This window comes from Eucalyptus grandis, chromosome 5, assembly GCF_016545825.1.
Source record: "Eucalyptus grandis isolate ANBG69807.140 chromosome 5, ASM1654582v1, whole genome shotgun sequence".
NCBI classification, from domain to species: Eukaryota; Viridiplantae; Streptophyta; class Magnoliopsida; order Myrtales; family Myrtaceae; genus Eucalyptus; species Eucalyptus grandis.
Genome location: NC_052616.1, coordinates 7583009 through 7595136, shown reverse-complemented (window position 1 = coordinate 7595136; position 12128 = coordinate 7583009). Strand labels below are relative to the sequence as shown.

Genomic DNA, 12128 nt, shown 5'->3' with positions numbered 1-12128 from the left:
AGGAAAGGACTGTACAAAGACAGTCTACTCCAACAGCCAAAAACTCATCTAACTTCAGCGCCATGTATCGCTCATTCGAAGCTTTTTCTGCCAGAGAAATGATCAACCAACTAATAGCATCGTAGCACCTGAATATTAGAACTTGCTACACCCGCAATAATTAGTGCCTTTAGTTTTCTAAACGATTTCATACAGTAGTGGAAAAACAGGAGCTGGACTTTACTGGCATCTTTACATTATTAACGCAGTGCAAATTCAACAACAAAACATGTGAAGAAAACATCTAGAGGTATCCTCATGATGAGCCAAGAGGATGCTTATTTTTCAGATTACTCCTCATCCTCACAGGGGAAAAGAAGTTCCAGCGCTCATGCCACTCCCAACAGTTTCTTGATGTCCTTCTGCGATAATAACAACTGCAATGCCTGAGTCAACTAGCCAAAGAAATCCAGAAGCTAGGACTATGATCGTTGAAGATCAGACTCTTACCTCGATGCTAAGAGGAGAAGTAGTGGGCGCATAGCGATCAACGACATTTCCTTCTTTATCGATGAGGAACTTGGAGAAGTTCCACTTAATGTCATCCCCAAAGAGTCCGCCCTTGCTTGATTTCAGGAACGCGTAGGGAGGGGCGGCATTTTGCCCCTTCACGGCAACTTATAGAAAAAGCAATCAGATTCTTCCTCCTCACTTAGTTTTTTGACCTTTTTTGACTCAAGCTGCAAATTACCAGTCGCTAGGAAATATGAGGGAACTCCAGATACAACTCCAAGAAAAACTTTCTAGAGAACTAGAACGAAAAGTAGTTCGCAACACGCTCAGCGTATGTATCTATTCTTTCAACTTATCAAGAATGGGATATTCGGCCATGAATCGAGTGCAAGCAAATTGTAGGATCTCCACATTTGTCCACCCCGGCTGCTGAGCTCCAAACTGGTTGCACGGGATTGCTAAGGCGATTGAATCTTCCACAATCTCCCCCACCATTGGCTTTGTCCTTCGGGTGAGGATCGGACTTCATCGTGAAGGGCAACTTATATTCCACAAGAGACTCAGCCAGGGACGTAGCCGTCACAAGATCCGCTGCGTTGCATCGCTTGAGCTCTTGCTTGACCCATGGCTTGAGCCCACTCATGAACTAGTAGTACACCTCCTTCTCACTCATGGACGGGATTTGGAGCAATAGCTCCGAGAATTGCTTTAGATAATTAAGAACTAAGTCCTTTTGTCCAAGGCGTTTGAGTTCATCACTTCCTCTTCTGCATATGCCAAATAGTAGTTTCGTTGAAATTCTTCAATGAACCGTGCCCACGTCATGTTGCCACACCTATCATACGATTGATGATCCACCACAACAATGCATTATCAACTAAATACATGGATACGGTGTTTACCTAAATGTGTCGTCATTGATCCCCATGGCCTGGAAGTATCGTTTCATGTACCACAAGAAAAATTATTCACTTCCTTGGCCACCATTAGCCTTGAACTCCCTTGGCTTGGATGCATCAGTACGTGAGTTTGCTTACACGGTGAACACCCCTGTTCGCACATGCTGCTTCAACCTTCACGAGCTTGACTTTGAGCTCGGCAATCTTCATGTGCATGGCCGCCATTGCAGCCTCCCAAGTCTCATCTGCTACTACAACTCGTGCGTGAGGGACCTCAACACCTCGGCGCATAGCTCTCTCATGCCAACTGTGAGTTCTTTCACTTTGGCCAAGAACTCCTCCCTTCCAGCTTTCGCTCCCTTGGCGGTCTAGTTCAGGTCATCCTCCATTCCTTGGACGTCCGTGACAGTCTCCTCGAGAACCATCATTCGGTTCTCCAAGTCACCCTTTGGCCCTCGAGCTCGAGACAACACAATTCTTCTTCGATCGGGTGACCTTCTCGATCGGTCTTCCATGATCCTTGCGATCTTTGCCTTGAACAATTGCAACATCGGAATAAGGATCAACCATTATGCTTGGAACAAAGGCTCTAATACCATTTGTCACAGGTTGGTTAGTTATAAACGATCCCACACCCATACGGCTTTAAGATTCAATCCCAAGTCAGCCTTACACATGCACTTAGTTCACAAAGAAGAAGTATGAGAGTGAAACTCAAATTGTATTAGCTCGTGAACTAGAGTGTACAAGTGAGGGGGAGATTCCCCTATTTATACATGAAAGAATCTAATCATGGTCATTGATTCCTCTTTGATCCAACGATGGTATTTGAACATGTCCAATGGTTAGAATGGAAGACGATCCTCTTAAGACTTTCCAACGGCTAATTTGGGAGTGGAGACTAATTTTCTTTTCTTTTTTATATATGAAAAAAGGTCAAAATCGAAGAAAAAAATAATTAACGTCCTAAATTTATGATCTCTATTCTATCACCTAATGAAAAATTCTGTAATAGGTACTACAAAGAAACTAGTATGCAAGGTACGGGAAACTTCACAATGTGGACTTTTCTTGATGCTCCCTTCTTGGAAAGTTCACAATGTGGACTTATTGTGAACTTTTCTTGGTACTGGAAGGCTAAATTTAACTACAAAGAAACAAGTACGCAAGGTACGGAAAACTTCAAAATGTGGACTTTTCTTGATGCTCCCTTCGTGGACGAGTTCGCTCCTGCTCACCAAAGTCGCACTCCTTGATCCTCCATTCCCTTTTTAATTACAGGTTCTTAGGGGTGTGGGAATCACCCGAACTGGGAATTGTCCGGATCGGACTGGACCGCCAAATTTTGGATGATTCTCACAAGTCACGATTCGATTTCCAGTTCTGAAATTGCAATTGAATCGACCGGATCAAACCGGCTATATCTATATATTTTAATTTCTCAGTAAACCCTGACTTTCCCAATTTCCCATCCCCCCTTCATATGTCTTTGTTTCTTGTGTGCGACTCTTTTTTATTGCTTCACATGGTGCTTGATGGTTTGATTGTCTTCAGAGGAGCGGATGAGGGGTCTTGTTAAGCTTTTTTTTTTTTTGGATATTTGTGATTTGTTGCAAAAGTCTATAGAGATCGGTTCCATTTAACTGGATTGAACCAGTTGGTCACTCTTAACGACTGGTTGGTCGAGTTCTCAATATTGATCCTGAGCAAGACTTTAAAAAAAGCCCAAGCACCGAACCGGCGGGAGCTCTGAGTTGGGAGACCCCGTTTGGCAAGGTGCGTATTCCCTTCTACCCGGGAAGAAAAGCTTGGGTAAGTGCATGGGGAGTCCGGTGCCGTGTTCCCCAAGACATTGTATTGGGAAAATTCAGGCAGACCGCCACTGCTGTATATCAAGTGGACAGGCGCTGGGGAAGGCGGGCGGGGGAGGCTAGACCTCCTTCGCACACTTGTGAAGCCGTGTCGGCGGACAATCTCCAAAGTCCAAAGACGCGGTAATGAAACAAGGGTCCCATTCCCTTTTCAACTTCATAAAAAGGGTCTAAGCCTAAGCTCTCTCGTCATCCTCATTCGTGCGAATCTTTCTCGTTAAGAATCTTCCAGTGTCGCCCAGCGATTGTGGCGCCTTCCTCAATTCAATCGCGATGGGCTTGAGTTGATTCCGTCGATTCGTTCTCCGTAATTAGCAATGGAAGTACGTACGCTCACAGGCCTGATGAAGATGGTGGCGTCGACTAGCCCCGACCAGATAGCCGTCTCCGTCAGGGGGAAGATCGAACTGACTTATGCGCATCTGCGGGAGCGCGTCGATGAAGCCGCTGCGCTCCTTGTCTTCTCCGGCGTCGATGCCGGCGACGTCGTCGCTCTCACTTTCCCCAACACCGTCGAGGTATGTCCGGATCATCGAGCCTGTTCTGCGAGTTCGGCGCATGGCATGCCTTGTTTGCGAGTTTTCGTTTGTGTGATGATGTGAATTCAAACGCGAAAATTCCTGATGATGCTGCTTGAACTCGAGAATGCAATATCTGGTAGATCGCCGTAGCGATAACTTTCTAACGATGAGATCGATCACTTATGAGAAAGATCGACTGGGAAATAGCTTGAAAAGAGGATGGGACTCGGTGTTTTACGGTACTTCGAGAACAGAGCAACGGGAATGGCGTCAATTTCGATAAAGAAAATAGAATTGCATCTAAGGCATGAGATTTCTGTGAGCGCGAGTGCTTTGAGATAACGTGTTTTGTCGTCTGCTGCAAATTAAATAGGAACAAGTTCAATTGGGAAGAGCATGAAGAGCATTTTCTGTCGTGTCCAAAGGTTGTTTTTGGGATGTACAAGAATCCTTTTGTCATAAAACAAGTCAAAGCTTATCAACAGGAGAAGGATGCTTTTAATGGAATCAAACAATGACAAACTAGTATCACACTAGTCCCCGTGTAATCTCCATTCCACGGGGACTAGTGTGATACTTTGCTGATTGGAAATCTGCGTTTGTTTTGCAGTTTGTAATCCTGCTACTGGCAGTAATCCGTTGCCGAGCCATAGTGGCTCCGCTTAACCCCACCTACACAGCTGAGCGGTTCAGCTTCTGCCTTTCCAACTCGGGGTCGAAGCTCCTATTGACACCACAAGAAGGAAATCAACAGGCTCAATTTGCTGCTTCCATGCTTAACATCCCCCACCTAACTGCCAAGCTTCACTCCGCCAAGTCCAAAATCACTCTCTCTTCGATCAACATAGAGCCGAGCCTTGACTTGATGTCCAAAGTCGTCAACGAACCCTCGGATGTAGCTCTGTTCTTGCACACCTCCAGCAATATGAGTCACCCCATACCCGTGCTGCTAACTCAGCACGATTTGGCTTCATCGGTTCAGAACATCAAGCGGGTGTACAAACTAACAAATTCAGACTCTACCGTGATTGTGCTTCCGATGTTCAATGTATACGGCTTGGTTGCTGGATTATTGAGCTCTTTAGCTGCTGGAGTTACCGTGGCCCTCCCGGCGGCTGTTAGGTTCTCAGCATCCAGATTTTGGGCAGATATGATTTTATACAATGCCACGTGGTACACAGCAATCCCTAGAATCCACCAGATCATCCTGGACCACCACCTCAGCAAGCCACAGCCGGCTTACCCGAAGCTACGATTCATAATGAGCTGCGGTGCGTTACTCGCGCCCTCTATCCGGGCTCAGCTTGAGGAGGCATTTGGTGCACCCGTGCTTGAGGCTTATGCAATGATGGAGGCTACTCACCTGACGGCTTCAAACCCCTTGCCCGAAGATGGTGAGCATAAGCCCAGTTCAGTCGGGAGACCTGTAGGGCAGGAGATGGCGATTTCGGATGAGTATGGGGCCATAAGGGCGGTGGGGGTGAGCAGTGAAGTGTGTATAGGGGGACCGAACGTGACTGAAGGTCATAAGAATAATCCAGAGGCAAATAAGCAGGCCTTCCAGTCCAGGCGGTTTCATACGGGTGGTGTTTCGTACGGGGGTTTGGATGCTAGGTTCTCGGCGTCGAGATCTTTGGCAGATAGTGCTGCTTGGGTAAGTCATATGTCAGAAGTTGCCAGTCCATCCCCGAGCAATGATATGCCAGAGGGAAATAATGCACCTCAGACAACCGAAGAGAACAACACCGAGACCGTGAGAGGTGGAGAAGAAGGCGGCCATGGATTAACCATGGAGTTTGAAAAGTTTAGTGGACCAAAGAACTTCTCCTATGAAGAATTGATGACAGCGATTGCAGATCGCAAGATTCTGGGAAAAGGAGGTTTCGGCGCGGTGTACGAAGGGCGAATAGGAAAAGCTCGCACACAGGTCGCCGTGAAGGTTATAAACTATGATTCGCACCAAGGGATGAATGAGTATAAATCTGAGGTGATCACGTTGAGCCAGCTTAGGCACAAAAACTTGGTGCCACTTATAGGCTATTGTCACGAGGCGGATAAATTTGTCCTGGTTTACGAATTCATGAGTGAAGGTAGCTTGGAGGATCATCTATTTAAAGGCAAATCCTTATTGACATGGGAAACAAGGTATAAAATCGCTCAAGGATTAGCCTCGGTGTTGCACTACCTGCAAAAACAATGTCGTCAATGCGTGATCCATAGGGATATCAAGTCTAGCAACATCATGCTCGATGAAGAGTTCGAGGCCAAATTGGGAGATTTTGGATTGGCTAGGCTAGTAGACTATGCCACAGGGTCCAAGACAACTGAATTGATAGGAACACGGGGTTACATGGCTCCGGAATATATTACAACTAGTAGGGCAAGTAAAGAAACTGATGTCTACAGTTTCGGAGTCGTCCTTTTGGAAATAGTATCTGGGAGAAGAGTCATCGACCTGGAACGAGACCCAATAGACCTCATAGAGTGGTCATTGAAGCACTATAGGGCCAGGAAGTTGGTCCATGCGGTGGATGAGAAGCTCGGCAAGGATTTCGACAAGAAACAGGCCGAGGCCCTAATAATAGCGGGGTTGTTGTGCGCTCATCCCATTACTACTTCTCGGCCTTCGATTGAAGAGGCGATGGCCATTTTGAACTTGAAGGCAAGGGTAAAGCCTCGCGAGCTCCCCTTGAAGTCACCGCAATCCCCACTTAGTATTAATTGGAAAGTCTCGCCCCGATGGCTTAAGTTTTAGGCAACTTGCCTTGCTCTGAGCGCAGATTAGCTCGTTTTAGTGTTACATACATGTTTGTACGTCATCTTCAAGCCAGATGTTGTATATGTCTGTGCATTTAGCTTTTAGGCAAGTGCCCTTGCAGATTGGCGGATAATGGTGTCTCTTTTAAGTTTTATATGCACACTTGCTCTTAGAATAGTGTAATATGTAATTGGGGTACTACCTGGATCCTTAATGTCTAGTTACAGGGTAACTTCACCAAGTAGTAGGAAGTTCGCTTTCATGTTGGGGCTGCCCCGCTTGCTTGTAACCCAAGTGGGTTGATAGGATTACTGTGACATCCCGAAATTTGGCCCTGGATTCGGATATATGAAATGGTTGTTTTGTAGACGTGCTTATAGTTAATTTACTCGGAGTTAATCACTCACGAGTTAACTAATCTACTGAGTGAAGCCATTAAGGGACATAAACGTGACAGACTAGAGAATTCGATCGGAAATCGACTGCTCGACCATAATAATCGGCAATGGACAATACAACACCGTTATAATTGATTAGCGAATGCATATAGGTTGATTCGATGGAATCACGTAGTCGAATTGCAGGTGATTCCGCACAATTGCGATTTTTGCGTCGAACAACGATAACCCGATTTTTATCAATATTATACTCGGGACATGTAATTGAAACCTCTCGATTTTATGACAACCGAGGGTCGTCTACGACTCAGAGATGCACAAACGTTGATCGAAAATTATCGACTACGGGTCAAACGCACAAAAATCCATAAAAGCTACCCAATAAGTTAGGTCATACTAAAATCGAGTTTGGTCGATTTTAACCACAAAATTGATTTCGGTTTCGGGAATTGGACGTCCGAACATGTCACGATTCATTTATAGGAGGTTGTCTCATCTTTCGGCGAAATTTCGTCGAATCCGGAATTTTTGTGGAAAATCGATTTCGGACAAAAAGGAAATTAAGGTGAAATTCGGATGGGCTAATTAAATGAGTTATTTGGCTGCCCAAAATGGGTTATATGTGAGAAATTAGAGCTAATTCTCCATTGGTTGGCCAATTGACTTTGATGGATGAAGACTTTAGGGGCATATGTCATGAGTGGCTTGATATTTCTCTAGGTCTCTCATTGGTTGTTGTGTTGACTCCCTTGTTCTCTCTCTCTCCCATCTCTCCCCTTTCATGCGTGAACTTCCCCTTGCTTCAGCAGACCACCTTCCTCTCCATTTCTTTTGTTTTTCCCTCACGTTCATTTCCCCCTCCCTGCTAATTTCTTCTGTCCACTTCTTTCCCCCGCATTCTTCTCTTCTTCACGTTTTCTTCAGCCCATCTTCATCCTCCCCTCCACTCTCGCCAACTCAAGCAGCCCCACCACCCATCACCCACCATCAGCCCACCATCCCATCTCCTCACGCCCACATCTCAGCAGCCGCAACTCCATTTGTCTTTCACGTCACCCCATCACCAGTACTCTCTCATCAACCGCCACCTTCACGCCGTCAACCGTCCAGCACATCCACCAGCACCCACCGAAACTCCATCACGCCACCGTCCACTTCACCGAGACCACCGAATAGCCCCACCAACTTCGTAGCGAGCTCAGCCAAGCCAAGCCGAGCCTCCCTCGTTTGGTTGAGAGCTTGTAGGGCCATTTCCTCCGCCATTGAGCCTCTGTGCATAGGGCCATTTCCTCTGCCATTGAGCCTCTGTGCAAGACACAGTAGTCTTAGGTTTTCGCCGCCATCGCCATGAACCTGCTGCCGTCGAATTCCGGTGAGTTAACTCCCTAATCCTTGATTAGCTTGTTAATTGAGCTTAAGGAGTGTTTAGTTTAGTGCTAATCATGGTTAGATTAGTACTAAGATTGTTTAGTCTTAATCAAGCATGGTTAGGTTAGTTAACCATGGTTAAGTTAGTTTGTCACGCCTCGAATCTCGAGTGCGCGCATATCCCTCGGTAGTCGATAGAATTTTGTGACATTCCTAGGACTCGTCGTCGACCCTTTTTCATTTTATTGCACATGCGGAAGCAAATTTAACTAATCCCCTAACAATAACAAACATGGGATAGAAAAGTAGGACAACAAGTTTCAAATCAAATACACTTTCATAAACACCTCAAGCTAATACAGAAGGTCTATCTCATAAAAGACTACCGAGCCACCTATGCTCTAACCCTTTCGCTTCAAACTCCGGGTTCTTCACACTGAAGACTTGAAAAAGGTTATTCAATAACCAGTAAGATGTAAATCTCAGTGAGTTCTTCCCCTAGTCCCCCAATTAGTACACCAATTCAACTCGAGGTATCTCTTCAGAACTATCCCACAACAAACCAAAGATTAACAATCAACAATCAATAGTTGATTCTCATACATCCTTACCTGATATGCCATACCATGCACGTCATAACTCAACACGATACACGCAATGCACATGGCCATTAGATGATGCGGTTCATCAATCACATACGAATCGCGTTACAAGCGATCTCACCTGGCCATTGCCACACAAATGCATTGTCTAGGGTAGAGGCGTGGATGCACCGCCATCTCTCATCCCAGCCCAGTATTGTCCTTTTTGGGCCCAGCACTAGCGCGGACGAACCGCCATTCCAGTTGGGCCACCCCTCAAGGGTTTGTTCTCAGTATAATGGAAGCATGTGTGAAATGCGTTATTGGTTCATGCACGCATACCATAAACAGTATGTTCAACTTATGCATGACTAGAACCAAAGATGCCATGATTCTCATGCATTCTTGCATATTAGTGTGCCACACAGTACATATCGATCAATCACATGGATCCCAATTATAAGGTAAAACCGATGTGACATGTCATATTCCATACCACACAATTTTACCCCATAATAAGGCCCAACCATCTCAATACTCATGCGTTCCAATTCATTTCGACCCACTGGCCATGGCTGACTCAACAGTCAGCAGTTTTCCGGCGTAGCCAGGCATCATCTCACACCATCGAGCACGGCAACGTCTACATCTAGACGACATTCTATATAGGAGTATTGGTACAGCCTCCACTGCGACCGGCATCCGTTGACTTGGGGTATTCTCGAATGAGCATCGTCCGGCTCCAAAGGCTCGTAACGACATCTCATATCATCCACGCATTCATTCAATTTTGGCCCAGGACATCATGTATTGCACTCAAATACCTCAATTAAAATGGTGATCCCGGCCTATTTTCTTCATATTAAAAATGCATGGTAAAATAATCGTTTGTGGGGACACGGTCAGATTGAATCAGAAATTTGTGTCATCTCTTTTAAAATCTGACGGTTTGGTATAGTATTTAAAAACACTTTCGGCATTCAAAACCTAACACCCGATATTTTCTAATTAAATACCAACAGTTTTCAATCACCATACAATTGCACAAAATATCACCCAATTCATACGAATGCCCATGCATTGACACATCTATTCACTTCATAAAATTAATACAAATGAAATTAGACCACTTTTCATTCTCGGGTGAACAGTGCACGTGAACAGTGTGCGTGAGCAGTGCTTTGTGAATAGTATCTCGTAAACAATGCGTCATGAACAGTGAAATTTCAAAATTAAATAAATAATAAATTAAATCCATAAGTCATTAAAAACACTAATTAAAGTAAGCAAAGCATCAAAAACCATCTCCCAACTAAAATTGGTCTTAATTGGCAGAAATCGGGCTTGCGCGCGTCTCCAAGTTTAAATCCATAAACCTAACCAATCGAGTTCGGGAAATTTCCAAATTTGAATATGTGACAAAGGACACGTAATTTTTTTTTTTTTTATGAAGACACCTAAACCCAAATCTTTTTAGATTCAGCCCAATAAATCGCTCAATGCAGCACCAGAAACTGGGTCTGTTTCCGAACGTCTATTTTCCAAAATCAATTTGGTTCAAGGTTCAAGATATGTCTGTTTGATCTGAAATTTGAGTATGTTAAATAGAAGATATAACAAATAACTTTTGTGAATAAACCATTTATAAACTCGAACCCTAAGGGTCAGTAAATACCCCTAGAATCCTAATAGGTCGGGATTTCTAGTATAGTCCGACTTTCTGTTTAAAGATAACAGAGCTAAAATCGTCTTCTTTTTAATACTAAAAAATCCTGAGAAAAATATATGTTATGATTAAAGGTGTCTAAAACATTTTTTTAGAAGGAAATCACTTCAAAATCGCAACACATCTCAGTCTATAAAATTAGTAAACCGCAAGCGTCCAGAAGTTCGAATTGCAAAAAATCTACTGATTTGGACTAATCCACCTCAAATGTACTAATCTCACTAATTATATTAACATTAATCCATTCTTAAGCTAATCTAAACAACCCTTAAGCATAAATCAATCTCCTAAGCAAGTTTAGGCATTAATCAAAGAATTAGGAGCTAAACTCACTTAACGACAATTCCGACGACATGAGTGTGATAGCGGTGGCGAGGGCTACTCACGGTTAGGTCCAAAATGTCATGGAGGCGATCAGCAAAAATGGGTCTCGGCGGTGGTTTGATTTGGCATGAACGGCGGGCGGATGGCTCGTGGATGAGTGGTGTGGCTCTTTGGCGGTGGACGGGCGGTTTGCGGACAGTGATGGTACACGGCCATGGCACAAGATGGTGGCTGGTTTGGGACAGGACAGCAGCACACGGTGCTGTTTTTTTGGGAGCAAAACAGAAAAGAAACTGAAGAAAGGAAGAGAAGAGGAAGAAGGGAGGGGGTTGTCATGAGGAGGAAGGGGGAAGAGGAGAGAGAAACAATAAGGTCATGGGAGGAAGTTGAGGGGAAATTGCAGTAGAAGAAGTTGGCGTACGTGAGGGGGTGGAAAAGTGGGAAAGAGAGGGAGAAAAAGAAGAAAGAGAGCAAAAGAAGTTACCGTAAGTGTGGGGGTGGAAAAGTGGGAGAGAGAGGGAGAAAAAGAAAAGGGAGGAAGAAGACTTTCGGCTGAATGAGAAGGGAGCGTAAAGTAGAGGAGAAAGAAGAGAGAGAGGGAAGAAAAATAATGATAGCAATATTGTTATTGTTTTTTTTTCTTTTTCTTCCAATCTCTGATTTTTCATCCGATAATTTCTTTTTCTGAAATTTTGTGATGTCACATAGTTAATCGTGGTTAGGATAGTTAACCGTGGTTAGGTTATTTAACCATGGTTATGTTAATTAAGTTGGATTTCTCTTCAGATCTGTTTACTGGACACTCGTCATTTGCCATTTTCGTTGGTTAAAATGTACTATGATTTTGAGGTTATTTCATTCTTAAAAATATTCTAAACATCTTCATTTATGACATATATTTTACTCAAGATTTTATAGATTTAAAAGAATAAGATTTCAGCTCCGTTTCATGCAAAGCAGAATCTCGGTTTGTTTTGGAACCAGTGACCTTCTGGTGTTGAAAGGATTTTTATTAACTCTTAGGGTTCGATTTTTGAAAGATTTTCTTCACAAAAGTTTTTCATCATATCTTGAAGTTTAACATATCCAAACTTCAGAGCAAACAGATGAGTTTTAGACTTCAAACCAAGCTGGTTTTGGAAAATATAATTTCTGGACACGGATACAGTTTTGGTAACGGTTGAAGCGAT

At 44.0% G+C, this 12128-nt stretch overlaps 1 protein-coding gene across 1 annotated transcript; it reads left to right on the top strand.

Annotated features, from left to right (window-relative positions):
- Window positions 1-2714: 2714 nt before the first annotated feature.
- Window positions 2715-6910, top strand: LOC104443798 (oxalate--CoA ligase). The gene is made up of 2 exons (XM_010057325.3): window positions 2715-3780; window positions 4394-6910. Exons 1-2 carry the CDS (start codon window positions 3580-3582, stop codon window positions 6536-6538), a joined length of 2346 nt encoding a protein of 781 aa, XP_010055627.2. The 5' UTR covers window positions 2715-3579; the 3' UTR covers window positions 6539-6910.
- Window positions 6911-12128: the final 5218 nt, after the last annotated feature.